This window comes from Corylus avellana, assembly GCF_965113065.1.
Source record: "Corylus avellana chromosome 8 unlocalized genomic scaffold, dhCorAvel1.hap1.2 SUPER_8_unloc_1, whole genome shotgun sequence".
Taxonomy (NCBI): Eukaryota; Viridiplantae; Streptophyta; class Magnoliopsida; order Fagales; family Betulaceae; genus Corylus; species Corylus avellana.
In genome coordinates, this window is record NW_028290471.1 from 54,489 (window position 1) to 76,500 (window position 22,012).

At 35.5% G+C, this 22,012-nt stretch overlaps 2 protein-coding genes and 2 pseudogenes across 2 annotated transcripts; 3 read left to right on the top strand and 1 right to left on the bottom strand.

The window, feature by feature from the left end:
- The first annotated feature begins 4,840 nt into the window (after positions 1–4,840).
- LOC132163227 (receptor-like protein 54) lies at positions 4,841–7,894 on the top strand (annotated as a pseudogene).
- Positions 7,895–8,655: 761 nt separating this feature from the next.
- Positions 8,656–11,128, bottom strand: LOC132164430 (pentatricopeptide repeat-containing protein At5g59600 pseudogene; annotated as a pseudogene).
- Positions 11,129–13,630: 2,502 nt separating this feature from the next.
- On the top strand, positions 13,631–17,484 carry LOC132163080 (receptor-like protein 49). Its single transcript, XM_088512026.1, has one exon. The coding sequence runs from the start codon at positions 13,631–13,633 to the stop codon at positions 16,625–16,627; it is 2,997 nt and encodes a 998-aa protein (XP_088368152.1). The 3' UTR covers positions 16,628–17,484.
- Positions 17,485–20,777: 3,293 nt separating this feature from the next.
- LOC132164096 (18.5 kDa class I heat shock protein) lies at positions 20,778–21,466 on the top strand. The gene has a single exon (XM_088512027.1). It carries the CDS (start codon positions 20,985–20,987, stop codon positions 21,426–21,428), a length of 444 nt encoding a protein of 147 aa, XP_088368153.1. The 5' UTR covers positions 20,778–20,984; the 3' UTR covers positions 21,429–21,466.
- Positions 21,467–22,012: the final 546 nt, after the last annotated feature.

Below are 22,012 nucleotides of genomic sequence, written 5' to 3' on the forward strand. Positions count from 1 at the left end.
ATTGTGCCTATTTTTTGAGCTTATTTTAAATAGTTTTGGATCAAATCAAAGTATTCTAAAAAACAATGAATATGATGAAACTATAGCCCTAACTCGTATTTAAAATGACACCAAAACGGCGTTGTTTTTAATGTTATATTTAATATAATATATATTTATATTATTATATATAAGCGTGGGCGGTTAGCACTTATTAACTACTTTTTTCTACTCTTAAAATGGCTAACCGTTCCGCTTTGCGGTTAGCAGTTATAAGCGGTTTCGAGACCCTTGGCTCAGCCTACAATTAGACATTGGGTATTACAGGGGATCCATTCGTTGGGTTTTCAAGACACTTTGATGGTCTGTGGCAGAAAACGACACCAACAAAGCCCGTACGTATATATGGTGTATTGTATTTGATGTTGGCTGAGGGCAACGCGTTTTCTTGTCGTGGGGAAGTCTTCGTCACAAGCAGTGGCGGAGCCACGTTGCACGGCACCCCCAAGGATTTTAATTTTTTTTTTTTTTTTTTTTTAACTCAAGGGACTTTCAAAAAATTGTTTTAACCCACGGCACCCTCAAAAAATTCTAGACAATTTTTTTTTTTTTTTTTTTTGTATTTTTATCTTTTTGATATAATGTTGACATGTTACATTTTTAATATATCAATTTGAGCACATATTTATGACCTTTTATAAATATTTTTTGTAATGTATATATTGTGTGAATTACTAAAATTTTAGGATAAAAAAAAATTTTAAGACGCAAAAAATTTTTTAATGTCACATCCAATATAAAATGACTGACTCCACCACCGGTAGTGGAGGACTTCTTTCGTGAGGCACGAAACAGTGGAGGACTTCTTTCGTGCATGTACTGTTCACAGTCCTCTTTCGTGCATATCCTTTTCATAGGGGTAGTGGAGGACTTCTTTTTTAAAAGTCATGTCCAATACGATTATTGCAGTAAAAGATAATTTCAAGAAATGAGTGATAACAGGAGACCAATGCCACTCACGTTTATTCTATTCCCATACCAACACAACTTGTCAACCAAGGGAATGAAATGTGTGTATATAATTGGTTCACTTTCCGTTTGTTAAAGGCTTTAGAGGTTTTAGTGGAAATATATTTTTTTGACGTAAAAAAAAAGAAATTTTTTTTTTTTTTTTAGAAAAATGAAAAAGTATGGATGTTTTGTATGAAAAAGTGAAACTTTTTTATTTTGTAATGATTTTTTTTTAACAGTAATAAAAAGTGATTTGTGTAATATAAAAAGTAAGAATGTTGAGAAAATGAAAAAGTAAGATAATAGTATCAAGTCTCAAAGGCCTTTGCCAAACGAAACCTAGGAGTTGTTTGTTATCAATTTGTGAAAAAAAAAAAAAAAGAATAATAATTAGTATAAAAAAGTAAAAATAATTATATTAAAAAGTGAAAATTTTTGTTTTGTAATGATTTCTTTATTTGAATAGTAGTAAAAAATAAATGATATGATATAAAAAGTAAATCAGTGGTGGAGCCACGTTGCCCCTCACCGCACCCCCAAGGATTTTAATTTTATTATTATTATTATTATTATTATTATTATTTTGGTTTTAACCCACGGCACCCTCAAAATAAAAAATAAAGAAAAAAAAATCTTTTTACAAAAAATTCTATTCTTTTTACCCTCAAAATTCTTTTTTGTTTTAACTCACGGCACCTTCAAAAAATTGTTTTAACCCACGGCACCCTCAAAAAATTCTAGACAATTTTTTTTTTTTTTTGTATTTTTATCTTTTTGATATAATGTCGACATGTTACATTTTTAATATATTAATTTAAGCACATATTTATGAACTTTTATAGATATTTTTTGTAATACATATATTGTGTGAATTACCAAATTTTTAGGGTAAATAAAATTTGTAAGACGCAAAAAAATATTTAGTGGCACCCCCAATATAAAATGGCTGGCTCCGCCACTGGTCACAAGCTGCTTTTTAAAGGCTTGATGAAAAGCAACTTCTCTTTTCTTGGACACAAATAGAGTAATTTATAGACTTTTTATTTTTGTTCTTTGTTGGGTGCTTATAATTAAACAAGTTGAGGGGCATAATCAATTACCTCAAAGACAAAGACCATAAAGCACGTTACGGGTTTTTCTTGACCTTTTCCTTTTCATTGAGGTCAATCTCATTGGCTGGGTCAGTCAATATATTATACTCGTCTTTCTACTTTACTTTTTCTTTTTCTTTTTCTTTTTCTTTTTTTATTTAATGAGACAAAATGAAATTCAGAGGAGGAGGAGCTCAGAGAGTGTAGTTTGAGGGGAGAGAAGAGAGAAGTGATCATAATGCTCTCAAAATGTTGGTGGATTGGAGTCGTTTGTCAATAATTTTTTAGAAGAGAAACCAAAAGACAAAAGAAAATAAAAAATATTTCTCAAGCTGCTAATCTATCTCTCAAGAGATCGAAGACACTCTGATCATTAACTCAATACAGTGCTTAAGAGGAAGAACAATGGAATGTGGAGATAAAGAGACGGACCGAGACCCATTTAATTCTTGTTATATAGTTAGTTTTTTGAGTGGATCTTTTATTTTAGGGAAAATTACAGTTCACCCTCCAAAGTTGACAGCGTTTTTCAATTCGAACATCAAAATTTTAATTTTTGCAATCCACCCCCACAAAGTTTCAATTTTTTTCAATTCGACTAATATTATCTCAAAATTCCCATATTGCCCCTGATTTTTATTTTTTTATGAAAAAAAATACAAATTTGGGGGTACAAAAATGGCCAGATGGGCAAAGGGTGGCTACGACCACCCCGAATTTTTTTTAAAAAAAATTTTATGAAAAAAAAAAAAATTAGGGACAATATGGGAAGTTTTGGATACAATTGGTCAAATTGGAAAAATTTGGAACTTTGGGGGGAGGATTGCAAAAATTGAAACTTTAGTGTTCGAATTGAAAAACGCTGTCAACTTTAAAGGGCTAAACTGTAATTTTCCTTTTATTTTAAATGGGCTTTAAACTTGAGCCCTAAGCTAATTTATTATCCCAACGAATTGTATTAAGACAAATACCACATGTTCACTCTAAGTGAAAATTAGCTTAGGATGATATACTAAAAAATGGACAGAAATTTCCTCTAAATTAGTTTGGAGAAAATATTTTTCAACTCATTTAAAATAGTGTCAACTGTGTATAAGCATTTAAAACGTTAGTCTAAGTTAGTAAACTGCAATTAATGATCTTAATAATTTAATATGTGTTTTAAATGTTTGTAGACACTTTGCACTATTTTAAATGAGTTAGAGAATATTTCGCTCAGACTGGATTGGAGAAAATTTATTTGCTAAAAAAAAAAAAAAATAGGTGTAATATTTGATGATAATTTATGGTACTATAGGGCAAAAAGTAGGAGAAAATGGAATCCGGCGCATCTCGTGGGAGTTGCAATGATAGACATGCTTCACGCGTGCACCTCAACAAAAGCTCTCTACGAATATTAAGGAAACAAGACACACAAACTCAACTTTCGCTTTTTATCAGTCATCCATCCAACCCCACACCAACTACAATATTTACCTTACTACCATCTCCCAAATCAAATGAAAATAAATAAATTGACAAAGACAATAAGATGCTTTTCACCGTTTTCTGCCTTTAGCTTTTTCATAATGTTGGTATTATATTTAATATTTTAATAATTTTTATGCATATTTAAACTTTTTTTTAAGTGTGACTTAACACGTAAAATATTTAATAAAAATGTGAAGTTAAACTTTCTCGTAATACTAGAAACTACATTTTATTCTTATAATTATTATACAATGTTTGAGTGTCAATTCCAATAAGTCCGGGTTGGTTGAGGTTGCCGCATTAGTATTGTTGGATAATTATGAGATAAAAATATAATTTTTAATATTACTTGAAACTTTTTCTTAATGAGTCGCAAGACATAAAATATTAATGTGAAGTGAATTGCAGAGATAAAGTTTGAGTTCAAATTGCTTTAATATTATGTTAAATGATCAATTATTTGAAAATTTTAAGTTGAAAATAACAATAAATTTAATTATTTAATTAATTTTCTAATTCAATCAACATGAAGCATGTTACGGGAATATTACACGGTCCAAATAAGATCTAATGCTTTGACAATACATGGACTTATTACAATCACATTGTTCTCACAAGAAAAAAAACACACATATATAAGGAATAGCAATGTCCCTTCAATGAACAAAAAGATAAAAGAAAAAAAAAAGGGGGGGATATTTTCAATAAAATACCAAAAAAATACCTAATATTCTTCCTTATCTTCCTACTCCTATCGTAACGCACCGTTTCAAAACGTTACTGTCTAATGAGATACAGTGTGGTATAATAAATGTGAGGAGTGAGAAGATTAAGTTGAACTTAATTTTGCTTTACTCCTAACTTCTTATCTTAATTTAATACATTATTGAACCACAGCTCGTTATCTGTTCACACATATACATCAACATTTTCACAAAAAACATTTAATTATTCGTTCACACCAGCATGCTTCATCACCATATACATTAAAACAAATACAACTTGTAAATCGCAAGTACTTTGAACCCACAAAAGTTTATGCCGTTTAACATCAATATGACTTGGTATTTGGACGTAATCGTGACCATTAAACCAACACACCATTTTTTTTTAAGGGAGAAATAAAAAAATCAATTTTAGTCCTTAGTCTTATCATGTAATTTTAATTTAATTTTTAACTTTTCAATTTCGAATTTATTTCCTTTTTTAAAAAAAAATAAATAAATAAAGATGACCACTAGTTGTGCTATGTGCATGGCACTTGCACTTATAATTAACACATGATGAGCATGGGCTTGAGGGTTCTTTGCTCTCAAGGCCAAAAAATAAGTGCTACCTATGCATTGGATGGTGTTTGTTTTGGTGCAGATTTGATATTAAACATGATGATTAGTCATGGGTTAGCGGATGTTTTTGTAATGGTTGATTTGGTATGTTGGTGACGACTGTAACTTTAGCTTCGGCTATGATTTATTTCAGAACTTTTTGCTTACAACCTTTTATTAATAAATGAGTATGAAATGCTTCCCTTTAAAAAAAAAAAAACATGATATGTCAAACAAAAAGTCACTATGTGTTAATTAATTGGTGACATACCCTTAATTAATTTGACATCGCTTTATAAGGAAACTATTTACAATTTAAAATTTAGGAAATTAATTGCTTAAGTTGAAAACTCAAAAATTAAAATGAAATTCCAAGAAAATTTATGGAATTTTTTCATATATTTTTTTTAAATAAACTTTGCATTACACTCAGCACGTTCCTAATCCTAACCTAAACAAAGAACAAACAAAGCATTATTAGAGTAGTGGGGCCCAAATTCGTCAATTTCACGAGAAAAAGACACCAAACACAAAACAACGTTTGCCTCGTTACGAATCTTCTTGCCACGATCGGCGACTATTTGAATTTCGGCGTCCTAAAAACGTGTCCCCACCCAGTAAGAATTTTCCAATGCGTCTTCTTACAAACTAAAAAGTCGTGATTTGAGTAACAACCAATTGGAAGGGCTAGTACCCATGTCGATCTTTGAATTTCGAGGTCTTGAAGCCTTATCACTTGGTTCAAACAAATTTAATAACTCCCTAGACCTTAGTGTGATCAGCAGTTAAAAGATCTTAATATCCTTGATCTTTCTAACATCAACTTGTTGATTGATGAAGATAATGGTTTTGACATTTCGTTATCCTCTATTCCCCTTGAAACATTATATCTTGCTTCTTGCAAGTTGAAAACATTTCCTGAATTCTTGAGAAACCAATCCGATTTATTATCTCTAGACCTTTCAAACAACGGAGAGATACCCAACTGGATTTGGAAACTTCCTCATCTTTATGACTGAAATCTCTCTTATAATTGTTTGGTGACTTTGGCAGGACCTATCCTCAATGTTTCTCTTAAAAGCCTAAACCCTCGCTCCAATCAGCTCCAAGGACAGCTCCCAATTATTTCGTCTGTCAAATACTTGGATTTCCAAAGAAAAATCATCTTTACATCCTTCTCATACTTGGATTTCTCGAGCAATAGTTTCCATTTTGTTATACCAGAAAGCATCGGTCAGTTCCTTGTTTCAACTAAATTCTTGTTTCTTTCAAGAAATAAATTATATGGGAGCATCCCTAGATCAATATGCAATGCAACAAATCTTTAACTTCGAGATTTGTCCAATAATTTCTTCAATGGTACAATTCCCCAATGCTTGATTGAGATGAGTGGGATTCTTCAGGTGTTGAATTTGAGGACAAGCAACTTCAATGGCACAATTCTTGATGCATTTCCTGATAATTGTTGTTTACAAACTTTAGCTCTCAATAAAAACCAACTAGAAGGATGGTTACCAAAATCTTTGTCCAATTGCTTCGTGTTGGAGGTCTTGGACATTGGGAACAACCATATCCAAGGTATCTTCCTCAGATTTTATGGGCCCATTATTGATCCAGGGCCCAATGTGACCTAGCCGATGCTTCAAATTGTAGATGTGGCTTCAAACAATTTTACTAGTAACCTACCAATAATGCTACTTTTGACTTGGAAGGCAATGATAGATCGTGCACCTGAGGTCCAATTAGAGCCTAGTTACCTAATGGATACGAGCAATTTTTATTATCGAGACTCGGTAAGAATTACTAGCAAGGGTTTAGAGGTGGAGTTGGTGAAGATCCTAACAATCTTCACAACTATTGACTTTTCTTGCAACGATTTTGACGGTCCTATACCTGAAGAAATGGGAGAACTCAAAATCCTATATATTCTCAACTTGTCGCATAATATTTTCACAGGCCAAATTCTACCATCTTTGGGGAGATTGAGTAATCTTGAGTCACTAGACTTGTCAAGCAACGAGCTTTTTGGTAATATTCCTATGCAACTTACCGATGGTCTTATTTTCCAATCAGTTCTCAACCTTTCCTTCAATCAATTGGTGGGACATATTCCATTCATCAAGCAATTTGCTACATTTTCGGAAACTTCCTTTAAAGGAAACGAGAGATTATGTGGTTTGCCTTTGAAATCAAAATGTAGTTATGCGGAGCCACTATTGTCACCTCCAACAAATGAAGAATCTCATTTGAATACTAGGATTGTGATTGAGTGGAATTACATAAGTGCTGAAGTGGGATTTTGTTTTGGCTTTGGAGTTGTAATTGGGCCCCTTATGTTTTGGAAGAGGTGGAGGATATGGTATTATAAACATGTTGATGATATTATTTTTCAGATCTTCCCTCAACTATATCTTGGAAAAGGATATCGTCGAAGACAAGCATTCAGAAATCAAGAGCCGAGGAACGAGTTTTCGTTATGAGATGCAATGCCTCCAGGTTTGTCATGATAAACTCTTGCCTTTTCAACTTCATCAATATAAATCAAGATGAGAAATGGATCCACATAATTGGATGCCAGCATTTTCTTAAGGTATATATGACTCCAATGGCAAATGTAGCTTTTCATAGCAACCCAAAAGAGGAATTTCCAACACTTCCAAGCATCTTATTTGCGAGAATTTTCCGCAATGTGGGCTTCCGTGGGAAATCCGGGATGCCTTGAACAAAATGGCTTCCTATGACCATTTGTTTTCAACTCTGTGTTAATTAGTTGTATCTTATATTAATAATTAGTTGCAGTTTATATATCTGAACTTGGAAGAGTTAAAAGATCTAAAACTTAAAGAAGAACTACAGTGGCTTCGAAGCCAAATGAATTATGTATATCTAAGTTAGCGGTACAAGTTAGAAATGTTTTTTCACTCAATAAATTTGCAGACCGTATGTTTTAGACCTCCTGTTGTAGAAGTCATTTTTCAGCAGGAGCAAGGCTTTGTGAAAGGGCTAGAGAATTTGTAGGGCTAGATATTAGACTTGTCAACTTCTGTAAGGATGAAGAAGTCTTCCCCAAGTGCTAGTGCTTGAAATTTGTCCAAACAATACTAATAGAAGAGTAGAATCAGAGAGGCGTTGGAGAAATGGCTTTTGACTGAAAGGACTAAGTCCATGCTTAATTAGTTTCAATTGTTTGAATGGTATTAACAATATATTTTTCATGGTCAATAATTGATTAGTGTTCTCTCTTAGATGGTATTGGATGACAATATAACGGTTCATTTTGCATTAATTCAGGGCCCGTTTGAGATTGCGATTTCAATAAGTGCGTTTTTAAAAATTGCGTTAGGTTGTGTAAAAGAACTTTCGGTTGATACTGACTTACACCAAGGTATGCCTCATTTGCAGAGATATGTTGCTCCAAGTTTACTTTGGAGGGAGTTTGCTGAAGTCTGTAACGTCTCTCCCAGGGTACTTAATAATTCATAGTACTTTTGTCAAGCTATCAATAAAGATGATTACCAGTGTACCTCTTCATAGACATGTACCACTTAATAATTCTAATTATTTTTCCTATTTAGTGCTTTATTTTAGTGTTGCTTATGCTTGAAAAGCATGTCAGACTGAATCCTACTCAGTAAATAATTAATGAATTGAACTTGTATGAGTTTTGGTTGATAGCGCACTGCTTTATTCCATTTCACTCTTTCGACAGGTCTTTGAGCCTTCACACATAATACAGGAAGAATATCTCTTCTAACTCTAATGAAGCACAAACAACAACATACAGATAAAAATATTTGATCTGAATATATACAACTGCTGAACGACCTCCTCTTCTCCTTGACATATGAATGAAAATAGTTTCTGGCTTCACTAATCTTCTTCTCTTTATTTAGTTCAAATTAGACCATAGGATTGGGAAAGTATTGCATATGGGGGCCTGGGGCTATTCAGTTTTAGATGAATCTCCAGAAAAGAACAATAACTTTGTTATCAGGAAAAACAAAGACATAACCTTAATGACAGTAGCTAATGCAGCCTCTTAAGAATTTCAAACACCTAATATGCACTGACCTCCTCAGGGAGTCTTGTTTCCTGTCCATTCTGGTTTGGCAGTCTTAAAATAAATTAAAAATGCAGCTGCTATTCCTATAACCTCAAATGAGCACAGCTGGCTCATCAAACATTGTAGAAGAAATTCATGCTCCTCTGTCCTTCACAATTTTCCCATGCTATTTTTATTTTCTAAGCAGTTTCTTGAGTGTATGTCTTTCTACTGTCGACTTCTTCACCCCCCAACACCTTGGGGTAATTCTTAAATTGCCCCTCTTGTCTCCCATCTTCAATTTGGTTGTAGAGGATTGATTGTCCATAAGAGTCAGCTGATGGACAATTGTCATCTTGCTGTAGATTTCATTGGAAACTGTCGTTAGAACTCAAACCATGGATAACCCAAAAGCAAATCTGTAAAAAGATTCAGAGGGGAGCTCTGGCGAGCAAACTTTAGAAGAAGAAAGCTAGCACGAGCCTAATGATCAATTGCAACTTGCATCAAACCCCAAGATTCCTTCTGTTCTGGATGAAGATTTGTACAGCTTCTTGTAAAGTAATGCCCATGTGTCAGGTTGCCTCTACCCAACTGCACTCTGGAAATTTTCTAAACTTCCTTTTCTTCATTGTCGTCTTCAACCTTGCCACATTTCCCCAACTCCCAGCATTAGCATACAAATTTGACAATAGTAAGTTGTTTCCTGCATTGTCAGGTTCAAGCTCCGACAAATGCTTAGCTGCTACTTTAGCAAGATCAACATTCCCATAATTCCTACATGCCCCTAATAGTGCACCCCATACAAATAAATCAGGTTCAACCGGCATTTTCATAATCATATCATAAGCTTCAGCAAGTTTTCCTGCTCTACCAAGAAGATCCACCATGCATGCATAATGCTCTAATCTGGGAAATATCCCATACTTTTCTTGCATCAAGTGAAACAGACTTTGTCCGAGTTCAACCATTCCAGCATGGCTACATGCTGTGAGAACTGCTGTGAAAGTCAGATGATCAAGCTTCTTTCCCTCTTCCTTTTCCATCTGATTGAAAAGCTCAATTGCTTCATTGCAATACCCATGATTAGCATACCCAAATATCATTGAATTCCAAGTAACTATGTTCCTCTTAGACATCCGATGGAACAAATTCCTTGCTTCGGCTATAAAACCGCATTTTGAATACATGTCAACAAGGGCACTCCTTACAAATATATCATCCGCTACTCCAATCACCAGTGCATACCCATGAATCTCCTTCCCACGCCTCACATTGGCCGCAGTTGCACAAGCAGGCAAGAGACTACTTATTGTAGCCGACTTCGGATAGAACCCATGATCCAACAGCTTTCTAAAAGTGGCAAACGCCTCCTCATTTCGAAAGTTCTGCACAAACCCTGATATAACCGAAGTCCAAGAGACCACATCAGGCTCAACCCCATTGCTGCGCATCAAATTAAAAAGTTCAGAGACCATTACTTCATCACCCTTTTGCGAAAACCCAGCAATTAAGGTGTTCCAAGTCACCACATTAGGCTTGACTCCTAAAGCCTGCATCTTTTCCACCAAGTCCATTGCTTCTTTAGCAAACCCATGTTGAGCATAGCCCGAAACCATAGCGTTCAAAGCCACCAAATCCTTCTCAACCATTGCATCGTATACTCGCCTCGCCTTTTCAATTAAACCAGATTTTGAGTACATATTAATCAATGCACTTCTAACAAAAGCATCAGATTCAAACGAACATTTCAAAACTACACCATGTATTTTCTCCCCGGTTTCCCTATTTGAGATGCACCCACAGGCTTTGAGAGTGCTGGGAATGACAAACTCGTTGGGTCTCAGGCCTTGCCCCTACATCTCACGGAACAGACCCAGAGCCTCTTCATAAAAGCCGTATTGATAGTAGGCCCCGATAAGGACGATCCAGCGGCGTGCATTTGTAGCGGGAATTTGGTCGAACAGTTTGCGAGCATAGGAAGGTTCTCCACATCCCGCGTAGAAGGCAATGAGCTTGGCGGCAAAACGGGTTAAACGAGCCAAGCCAGTGATGATGAAGTGGGCGTGGAGTTTTTTTCCCGAGTGCAACGCTCGACCACCAGCGTACATGTCCATGAGTTCATCGTAGACGCCGTGTGATGTTTGAAAAATTGAAGGCTGTGGCTTTGATGTAAGAGGGTGCAGACGCGGGGAGGAAGCATAGACCATTTCTTCCAAAGGTCGTTGCGTTATGACATGTGACTTCAACTTGTCTTTCACCATGGGCTGCCAGCCTACAACTGGTTAGCCATATAGTTAAATGTGGTCGATGATTTTATTTTATTTTTTCTGAAAAAAATTAGACATACTCTCTTCAAATTAATAGGCAATTTGCAATGTCCTTCAAGTCTGACTTAAAGATTGCATCAACCCCTCCAAACTATAAAAAATTGCAATATACCTCAGATGACAAAAGAAGCATTAATATTTTTTTATTAAAAAAAATTAAAAAATAGATTAAAACCTACCCATCAGCCAAATGAGGTTGGCCAAACCACTCCACATGGTCAGGAGTGGTTCAGCCATTTAGGGGGTGGTTGAACTTGAATTGGACCATTAGGGGTGGTTTAGTCACACTCGTTTTTTTTAATTTTTTGGCCATGAGGGTGGTTGAACGACCTCGTGACCTTGAGGTGGCCAGCTCTTCCACTTTCTTTCTTTTTTTTGTTTTTTTTGTTTTTTGTTTTAAATAAAATTTATTAGTGTTTATTTTGAATTTATAAGGGTACTTCATCTTATTGAAATTTTTGTATAATCATTTTTGTGTTTTTGTAAGACAAAATTGCAATTTTTTTGTAGTTTGAGAGAACAGTGATGCAATCTTTAGTTCAGACAAAGTCTTGAGGCCAGCCACCCCATCTTGGCCAAGGGGTGGCTGGAGCCACCTCGCATGGCCTGTCTGGAGTGGACGAATTACCCCATGGCCATTGGGGGTTGTCCAGTCACCCCCAAAGGGGCAAAAGAAAATAAAAAAAAAATATGAGTTTGATTTCTGGGGGTGGCCGGACCACCCCAAGGGCCATGGGTGGTTCGGCCATCCCAATTGGTCTATTTAGACATTTTGTTCAATGGATTTAGTGGATCAATTCTAAGTTCAATGGCCGGCCTTACACAATTGATCTATTTGGACATGTCATTAAACAATTTCAGTGGACCGATTCCAATTTTCAGCAAGTGCAAGAATCTAACTCAAGTACATCTTTTTGCAAATAATTTGTCAAGTGAAATTACTTCCGCTTAGTAAAATAATACCATCAAAGACGTAGATAGAGAAATCGGAGGCCGAGGCCGAGGCACTAGTGAGAGCTATGAGAAGCAATGCCTCTCAGTTTATCATGATTAATTAACTCGTCATTTTGGTTTCACTGTTCAGCAAAATAAAGAAATGGATCCATGTAATCGGATGGATGTATTGTTTTACCATGATGAAGGATGAAGCCTTCATTTGATAAAACTGATATTCATTGCTTCAATGGCCAAGTGGCCAACCAATCAACAAGTTTTCAGAACAAACTCATTCATCTGCAGTAAACTCCATCGGTACTCAGAAAGCCATAATATTGATGCAATACAGAGGAGTTATCAACCAAAGACAGACTTTCCTTATATGGCAACTTCTTGATTTTAGTAAACCAACTAAAACCATTTCAGCAATACAGTAAAATGGGTGCAATATTTCTAGTGTCGTCCTCAAAGAGAGCATTGGGACTCAAAACCATACGACAAGAAGATAGAAATTAAACAGCAAGTTAACACCTCAAATAGTGACAAGAAGATAGAAAAAGGAGCATATATATAATTTCTGTAGCATAAGGTTTCATATAAGATAATATTGGATAAATGAATAACAAATTTAATGTTATTCAATTCATACCATCTAACTCAATTTCGAGTTAAAATTATATCTAACATATTGTATGTTATATGGTACGTACGTACCCTTCCATTGAAAGCCTGAGGTATAATACTTTATTGATGTTGAGAAAATGAGTAAAGACTTTTTGAGTACCCACTCTTAACTAACCGAGAATAAATCCAAATAAAGTTAATGAGAAATAAATAAGAAGTCACATTATGTTGTTAAGGTTAGATAAGAAAAGTTAGACTAAGTGATAATTTTGTTAGGATTATTTTTTTAATGCTTTATGGATGAAAAATAAAGGAAATAAATAAGATGGTATCTTATTTCTCTCCAAAACGTTGCCGTGCGGGCCAGAACCGGTAGGAATTCCCCACCACCACTTGTCTTCCACATTCCTCTTTTTCTGTTTTCTATGACCCAATGTTCTACTTTTTGACCACTTGGGTCAACTCCACTTGTAATGGAAGACCAATGATTCAAAACGTATTGCCAGGAGCCAAGTAAACCTCAAAAAGCACTCGAAAAAGGAAAGACATTTGAAAGAAATTCATACTTAAATAAGATCAAAGAATGGAGCTCGATCTATAAGATCATCTTCTCTTACTTCTTCTTCTTGGTCGGCCACGTACGACTCAAAGTCACAGGTCAAAAAGTCGTGTTAGTGGAACCATTATATTTTCAGCATGCACATGATGAGAGCTACTCGGAGCCACAACCCCCATCTATAAATTTAATCACACTCAAAAGAAATTAGGCAACAACCTTTCGATTCTTTATTATTGTAAGGTTATCTCTTGTAACAGCCTTCAATGAGACTTCCTGCAGTCTTATCGTGGCTTTTCTTGATGGCCATTTACTCACTTTTCCTCACCATTTCTGTCTTTGGGTTGCCTGGCCAATGTAGTAGCAATCAGAAGTCCTTGTTGCTGCAACTTAAGAACAACCTTACATTCGATCCTACTATGTCCACAAAACTTGTTAAGTGGAATCGAAGTTTTGATTGCTGTTCCTGGGAAGGCATAACCTGTAATGAGGGACATGTTATTGGTCTCGACCTGACCAATGAATCCATCGCGGGTGGACTTGACAATTCAAACACCCTCTTCAATCTTCAACATCTTCAGAGCCTGAGTTTGGCTTATAACGGCTTCGACAATTCTCAGATTCCATCAAAGTTTGGCAAGCTTAAGAATTTGAGTTATTTGAATCTATCCAATGCTGGGTTTGCTGAGCAGATTCCTATTGCAATTTCGCATTTGACAAGGTTGGTTACTCTTGATTTATTTATCAACAATGGCCTTTATCTTGAGAAACCAAATTTAAATATGCTTCTTCGGAACCTTTCAAAGCTTATCGAACTTTATCTTGATGGTGTAGCTATATCAGCACAAGGTAACAAGTGGTGTCAGGTCTTATCATCTTCATTACCAAATTTGAGAGTGTTAAGCTTGTCAAACTGCAATCTTTCAGGCCCTATTGATTCATCTTTACGAAATCTTAAGTCCCTCTCAATTATTCGTTTGAATTATAACGACTTTTCTGCTCCAGTTCCAGAATTTTTTGCAGATTTCAAAAACTTGACATCTTTGGAAGTCTCCTCTTCTGGGTTGAATGGAAAATTTTCGAAAAAGATCTTCCAGATTCCAACACTACGGACGCTTGACTTATCATACAATGACTTGCAAGGTTCTTTGCCACATTCTATTGGCAACCTCACACAGTTGGTCTATTTAGACATGTCATCGAACATGTTTAGTGGATTAATTCCAGTATTTAGTATGGCCAAGAATCTAACCAAACTAGACCTTTCTTCCAATAATCTAACTGGTCAGATTGCTTCCACTCAATGGGCAGAACTTCTGAATTTAGAGATTCTTGATTTAAGTGACAATTCACTGAATGGGGATATTCCAATTTCACTCTTTTCCCTTCCATCATTGCAGGTATTACAACTTTCCAATAACCAATTTTCTGGTCAACTCAAAGAATTTTCTAACATTTCTTCTTACATGCTACAAGAACTTGATTTGAGCAATAACGACTTGGAAGGTCCAATACCCATGTCTATCTTTGAACTTCGAGGTCTTGAAATCCTTTCACTTTCTTCAAACAACTTTGATGGCTCCAATTTGTTGATTGAATATAGTGGTTTTAACCTTTCATCACCCCCTTTCCCCCAAATTGCTTCTTTAGGCTTGGCTTCTAGCAAGTTGGAAAAAATCCCCGATTTCCTTAGAAACCAATCCAGTTTATACTCTTTAGACCTTTCAAAAAACCAGATTTATGGAGAGATGCCCAACTGGATCTGGAAACTTCCTCAACTTAGATTTCTAAATCTCTCTTATAACCTCTTGGTGACTCTCGAAGGGCCTATCCTTAATCTTTCTCTTCCTGTTGCAAGATATCTAGACTTTCGCTCCAACCAGTTCCATGGTCAACTCCCAGTTCTCCCACTTGTGAGCTACTTGGATTTCTCGATGAATAATTTCCATTCTGCCATACCGGCTAGCATTGGCCAGTCCCTTGATTCCACACAATTCTTTTCTATTTCAAGCAATAAATTATATGGGAGTATCCCTGTATCGATATGCAATGCCACGTATCTTCGATTTCTCGATATGTCTGATAATTACTTTAGTGGCAAAATTCCTCAATGCTTGATTGAGATGAGTGGGACTCTTCTTCAGGTGTTGAGTTTAAGGAGAAACAATCTCAGTGGTACAATTCCTGATACATTTCCAGAGTCTTGTTATTTTCAAACTTTAGTTATCAATGAAAACCATCTCGAAGGAGAGTTACCAAAATCTTTGGCGAATTGCCATTCTTTGGAGGTCTTGGATGTTGGGAACAACCACATTGAGGATACCTTCCCATTTTACTTGAACGGAATAACCATATTGAAGGTTCTTATTTTGCGATCTAACAAATTTTACGGGCTCATTGCTCATCCAAAGCTTGATGTCCCTTGGCCGATGCTTCAAATCCTAGATGTAGCCTCAAACAATTTTACTGGTAAACTTCCAATAATACTCCTTTCTACTTGGATGGCAGTGATGGATAATGCACATGAGGCAACCTCTGAGCTCGATCACATCCAAGTTAATATTGGTAGTTTTTATTATCGAGATATGGTAATAGTTATCACCAAAGGTTTAGAGGTGGAACTTGTGAAGATTCTAAATATTTTCACCACCATTGATTTTTCTTGCAACAACTTTGAAGGTGCTATACCTGAAGAAATTGGGGAATTCACCCTGTTATATAATCTCAACTTGTCACATAATGCTTTCACGGGCAAAATCCCTGCATCTCTGGGGAAATTGAGTCATCTTGAGTCTCTAGACTTGTCAAGTAACAAGCTTACCGGAGAGATTCCTATGCAACTCGCAAATGGTCTTATTTTCCTTTCGGTCCTCAACCTTTCGTTCAACCAATTGGTGGGACAGATTCCATTCATCAAGCAATTTGCTACATTTTCAGAAAATTGCTTCAAAGGAAATGAAAGATTATGTGGTTTCCCTTTGAAATCACAGTGCTCGCATGAGGAGCCACGGTTGTCACCTCCAGCATATGAAGAATCTCATTCCAATTCTGGGACTGTGATTGAGTGGAATTATATAAGCGCTGAACTAGGATTTGTTTTTGGCTTCGGAATTATAATTGGGCCTCTTATGTTTTGGAAGAAATGGAAGATATGGTACTATAAACATGTTGATGACATTGGTTTTAGGATCTTCCCTAAACTGTATCTCCGAAACGAACATCGTCAAAGACGAGCATTCCGCAATCAGGAGCCGAGGCGCTAGTTTCAGTTTTGAGGCACAACACCTCCAGGTTTGTCATGATAAACACTTGCTTTTTCAGTTTCAATATAAATCAAAATGAAAAAATGGATGCACGTGATTGGATGCTGTCATTTTCTTAAGGTATGACTCCAATGGAAAATTTAACTTTACATGGCAACACCAGCAGAACTCTTCTGGTGTGGTTTTGTTTGTATTACGGTTGTCTTGTATAGCTGTATAGATTTGATGTCTGGATATATTTTACTCATTTGGTGCATGTCTGTATTGGGATTTGTTGGCAGCTGGGGTTATCCAATTGTTTGAGACGAATTCAGTTTTTGGAAAGAGAAATGAATAATGGTTTAGTAAGCAGATCTTTTGGGGCTAGAATATTTTGTCTAGAAGTATGGAAATGGAAAGGAATTTTATCTACACTCCTAACTTTAGATTGTGTTCTATGTTTGCTCACCATCTGTTGTGCTCACATCCTCTTTTCCATAGGGACTATGGTTAGTTTCAAAAGTCATCTCAATGTGCAACTCATATATTTGAACTTAAAGAAGATCTACAGTGGCTTTGAAGCCAAATGAATGATATAAGTTAGAAATGTTTTTTTACTTAATAAATCTGCAGACCCTATATATGTTTTAGACCTCCTGTTGCAGAAGTCATTTTTCTGCAGGAGAAAGGCTTTGTGAAAGGACTAGATCGAGAAGCTGTAGGGCTAGATATTAGACTTATCAATTTCTATGACGATGAAGAAAATCTTCCCCAAGTGCTGTGTGTGAAATTTATCCAAACACTTTTAATAGAAGAGCAGATTTAGAGAGGCATAGGTGAAAATGACTTTTGACTTAAAGGACAACTCCATTACTTGCATATCTTTGAAGGGTATTAAAATGATGAATAATTGAATAGTGTTTTCTCTTAGATGGTATTGGAAGTGGTCTTGGATGACATTATAATGTGTTTGAGTTGAAATTCATGCTTCATTTTGCAATTATTCAGTTAAGTAGTGTAAAGTAGCTTTTGGTTGATACTGACTTGCTCCAATATACACTCACTTGTAGAGATATGTTACTCCATGAGCTTCCTTTGGAGGAAGTTTGCTGAAGTCTGTAAGGCCTCTCCAGTGGCAGTTATGTTCAGTTGCTGATATACACGCTCAGTACTTTTGTGATGCTGTTAATCAAGATGATTACCAGTGTACCTCTTTTAATTCTAATTATTTTTTCCTATTTCAGTGCTTTATTTTTGTTTTGCTTGTGCTTGGAAAGCATATGAGGATGAATCCTATATGTATCAATGAAAATGGTTTCTGGCTCCACTAATCTTGTTCTCTTTATTTAGTTTGAATCGATCAGACCATTGGATTGAGAAAGTATTGCATGTGAGGCTATTCAGTTTTAGATGAATCTCCTCAAAAGAAAAAGAAAAAACTTGTTCATTAGGAAAACAAAGACATAACCTAACTGACGGCAGCTAATACAGCCTCTTAAGAATTTCAAACACCTAATTATCAAATGATCACAGTTGACTCATCAAACATTGTATATAGAAGGAATTCATGTCTTTTTCCCCTGTTTTTTATTTTATTATTATTATTATTATTATTATTATTATTATTATTATATATGTTGGCTCATCAAACACCTAATATCCTTCAAAAAATTTCCCTGCTTTTTTTTTTTTTCCTCTAAGCAGTCTCTTGCTCAAAAGTGTTTCTCTGTCTTTCTAGTGTCGACTTCTTCATCCCCCAACACCTTGAGATAATTCTTAAATGGCCCCTCTTGTGTCACATCATCAATCTAGTTGCAGAGGATTGATTGTCCACCAGAGTCAGTTGATGGGCAAAACTCGTTGCTCTGTCTTCTTTATTTCTTGGAGAAGTTGGAATTTTGTAAGTCTTGGTTCCAAGTTTTTCTGGTCAGTGGCTTGGTTGCGGGCGTTGATGCCATTAATGTTTATGGAAGGAAATAGGATTCTTTGGTAGCGTTGATGACATAATTAATGACAACTCTGACGATAATATTGCACATATCTACCATGTTTTCCTCGTCAATGCTTCCGGCCGGCAACATTATTCACTCTTTTTCCCATGCTTAAACAAAGGGAGCCATATTTTCAGCTTACTTTCAGTTTGTGAGATGTTGAACATGGGCGGCCATGAGCTGCTCATCTCTACATTTAGTCAGACAAAAAATTGTGGGCAATAAAGGCTACCACTTGCACGCCAGAAATATCTAATTACTGATCTCTTTGTTAATTGAATTAACAATCTTCACCACTATTGACTTTATTGCAACGGTTTGGATCGTCCTATATCTGAAGAAATAGGAGAACTCAAAGTGCTTTCACAGTCCAAATTCCATTATCTTTGAAAAAATTGAGTAATCTTGAGTCACTAGACCCATCAAGCAATGAACTTTTTGATAAGATTCCAGTGCAACTTGCCGCTGGTCTTATTTTCATTTCCTTCAATCAATTGGTGGGGCAAATTCCATCGACTAAACAATTTGCAACATTTTCGGAAACTTCCTTTGAAGGGAATGAAAGATTGTGTGGCTTTCCTTTGAAATCACAATTCACATATGAGGAGCCACGATTGTCACTTCCAGCATATGAAGAAAGTCATAGGAGTATGATTGAGAGGAATTACACAAGTGCTGAATTGGGATTTGCTTTTGGCATTGGAGTTGTCATTGGGCCTCTTATGTTTTGGAAGAGGTGGAGGATATTTTTGGATATGGTATTACAAACATGTTGACCACATTTTTTTCAAGATCTTCCCGCGATTGTATCTTGGAAAAGAATAACATCAAAGACGTAGATATAGAAATCCGAGGCCAAGGCCGAGGCACTAGTCATAGCTATGAGGAGCAATGCCTTCCAGTTTATCATGATTAATTCACTCTTGTCATTTTCGTTTCACTGTTCAGCAAAATAAAAAAAATGGATCCATGTAATTGGATGGAAGTATTGTCTTACCATGATGAAGCCTTCATTTGATAACACCAATATTCATTGCTTCAAGGCCAACCAATTAACTAGTTTTCAGAACAAACTCATTCATCTGCAAAAGAATTCCAATGCTACTCAGAAAGCCATAATATTGATGCAATACAGAGGAGTTATCAACCAAAGACAGACTTTCCTTAATTGGCAACTTCTTGATTTCAGTAAACCAGAAACTAAAACCATTTCAGCAATACAGTAAATTAAGATGGGTGCAATATTCCTAGTGCCATCCTCAAAGAGAGCATTGGGACTCAAAACCATACGACAAGAAGATAGAAAACAGTGACAAGAAAACAGCAAGTTAACACCTCAAATAGTGACAAGAAGATAGTAGAAGGGGCATATAACTTCTGTAGGAGCACAAGGTTTCATATAAGATAATATTAGATAAATGAATAACGAATTTAATATTATTCAATTCATACCATTTAACTCAATTTCGAGTTAAAATTCTATCTCAACATGTTGTATGTTATATGGTACCCCTTCATAGAAAGCTTGAGTTGTAATACTTTATTGATGTTGGGAAAAGGAGTAAGGACTTTTTGAGTATCTACTCTTAACTGATTGAGAATAAATCCAAATAAAGTCAATGATAAATAAATAAGCATTCACATTATTAGATAATTGTAAGATGAAAATATAGTATTTAGCTTTACTCTTTTATTAATAAGGCAGTAATGTTTTTTTTTTAGTTGAAATCTTAATAGAGTGGCCTATCGATTAGCGAATGTGGCAAAACAAAATGTCGTGGATAAAGTGAGGATGGGAGATTCCGGAGTGTATTTGTGATGTTCTTTGATGGAGTTTTTATGCTTTATCTTTTGAGATTATTATATGATAGTCAATATTTTTTTCAAAAAAAAAAAGAAGAAGCAGTAAACATGCTACTATCTGTTTTTATTTATTTATTTATTTTTTATTTTTTATTGGATATTATTAAGGTTATATAAGAAAAGTTAGACTATGTGATAATTTTGTTAGGATTATTTTTTTAATGCATTTTTTTTTTTTTTTGGATTTGATTTTTTTAATGCATTCTACGTACGCTAAGGTTACAAGCCCAATATAAGGTAATGGGGGCCCATGAAGAATATCAAACCCAGAATTCCAAGCCTAACATGAAAACAAACTCCGGCCCAGATTCCTCGTGAAAACCCACAATTTGTTCAGGAACGTTCTAGCAAGTGCCTTTTTTCTTTTCTCACGAAAATACTAGAATGGTCCTCTCATCACTTCAAATACCTAGCCTATCCCTCCTCCGGCAAACAACCAACTCCGAGTACAATTACAAACAGCAATTCGAAGAAGTTCTCATCAACCATACAGTCTTTCAACGAACATCAGAATCGCAGTGAGAATGTCGATCATCCCAAGTTTCTTCGGTGGCCGACGAAGCAGTGTCTTTGACCCCTTCAAGGATTTCCCCTTCCCCACTTTTCCCGAACTTTCTCAGGAAAATTCTGCGTTTGTGAACACCAGAATCGACTGGAAGGAGACCCCAGAAGCCCACGTGTTCAAGGCCGATCTTCCGGGTCTGAAGAAGGAGGAAGTGAAGGTGGAGATCGAAGACGACAGAGTGCTCCAGATCAGCGGAGAGAGGAATGTGGAGAAGGAAGACAAGAAGGACACGTGGCATAGGGTGGAGCGCAGCAGCGGGAAGTTCATGAGGAGGTTCAGGCTGCCGGAAAATGTGAAGATGGAGGAGGTGAAGGCGTCCATGGAGAATGGGGTTCTTACTGTGACTGTTCCAAAGGAGGAGGTCAAGAAGCCTGACGTTAAAGCGATTGAAATTTTGGGTTGAACTTGTATCCGTTGCATTGTTTTGGTCCTGAAATAAATAAATAAAGTGTTCAATAATTGTAATAAATTGGATAAGTAAATACAATTTGGATTTTGTGTAACGAACTAAATTAACTTTTAGAAAATATTAGGCTTACAAACATATTTTACAAAAAAAAAAAATTTACAAACTGACGTGCCACGATATAAATGAGGTTTCTCAAAATTTGAATTTATCTTATACCAATCATGCTTTGCCACATCAGTTCGTAAATTTTTTTTTGCAAAATGTGTTTGTAAGAGCACTAGCAACAACTTTCCTACTATTTTCCCTCAATTTAGGAAATAAAACTACTTTTTATTCCCTATAAAAAAACACTTCATGATAGATTCTCTTATTTTTTCCTATATGAATTAAATACTATTTATTATTTTTTTTTTTTATAATTATAACTAATAAAAGAGAAGAGAGAATCATTTTTTTATAATAATGCATTGAACATTTATAGTGATGTTGATTATATTTAGGACTTCTGGTTTTTTTGTGTTTTTTTGAGATTTTTCCTAAACATAAGGAAATAAATGAGCTATAGGAAGTCTGCTGCT

Coding starts and splice junctions, on each gene's coding strand:
- LOC132164096 (XM_088512027.1), top strand. CDS start 20,985: ATGTCGATCATCCCAAGTTTCTTCGGTGGCCGACGAAGCAGTGTCTTT.
- LOC132163080 (XM_088512026.1), top strand. CDS start 13,631: ATGAGACTTCCTGCAGTCTTATCGTGGCTTTTCTTGATGGCCATTTAC.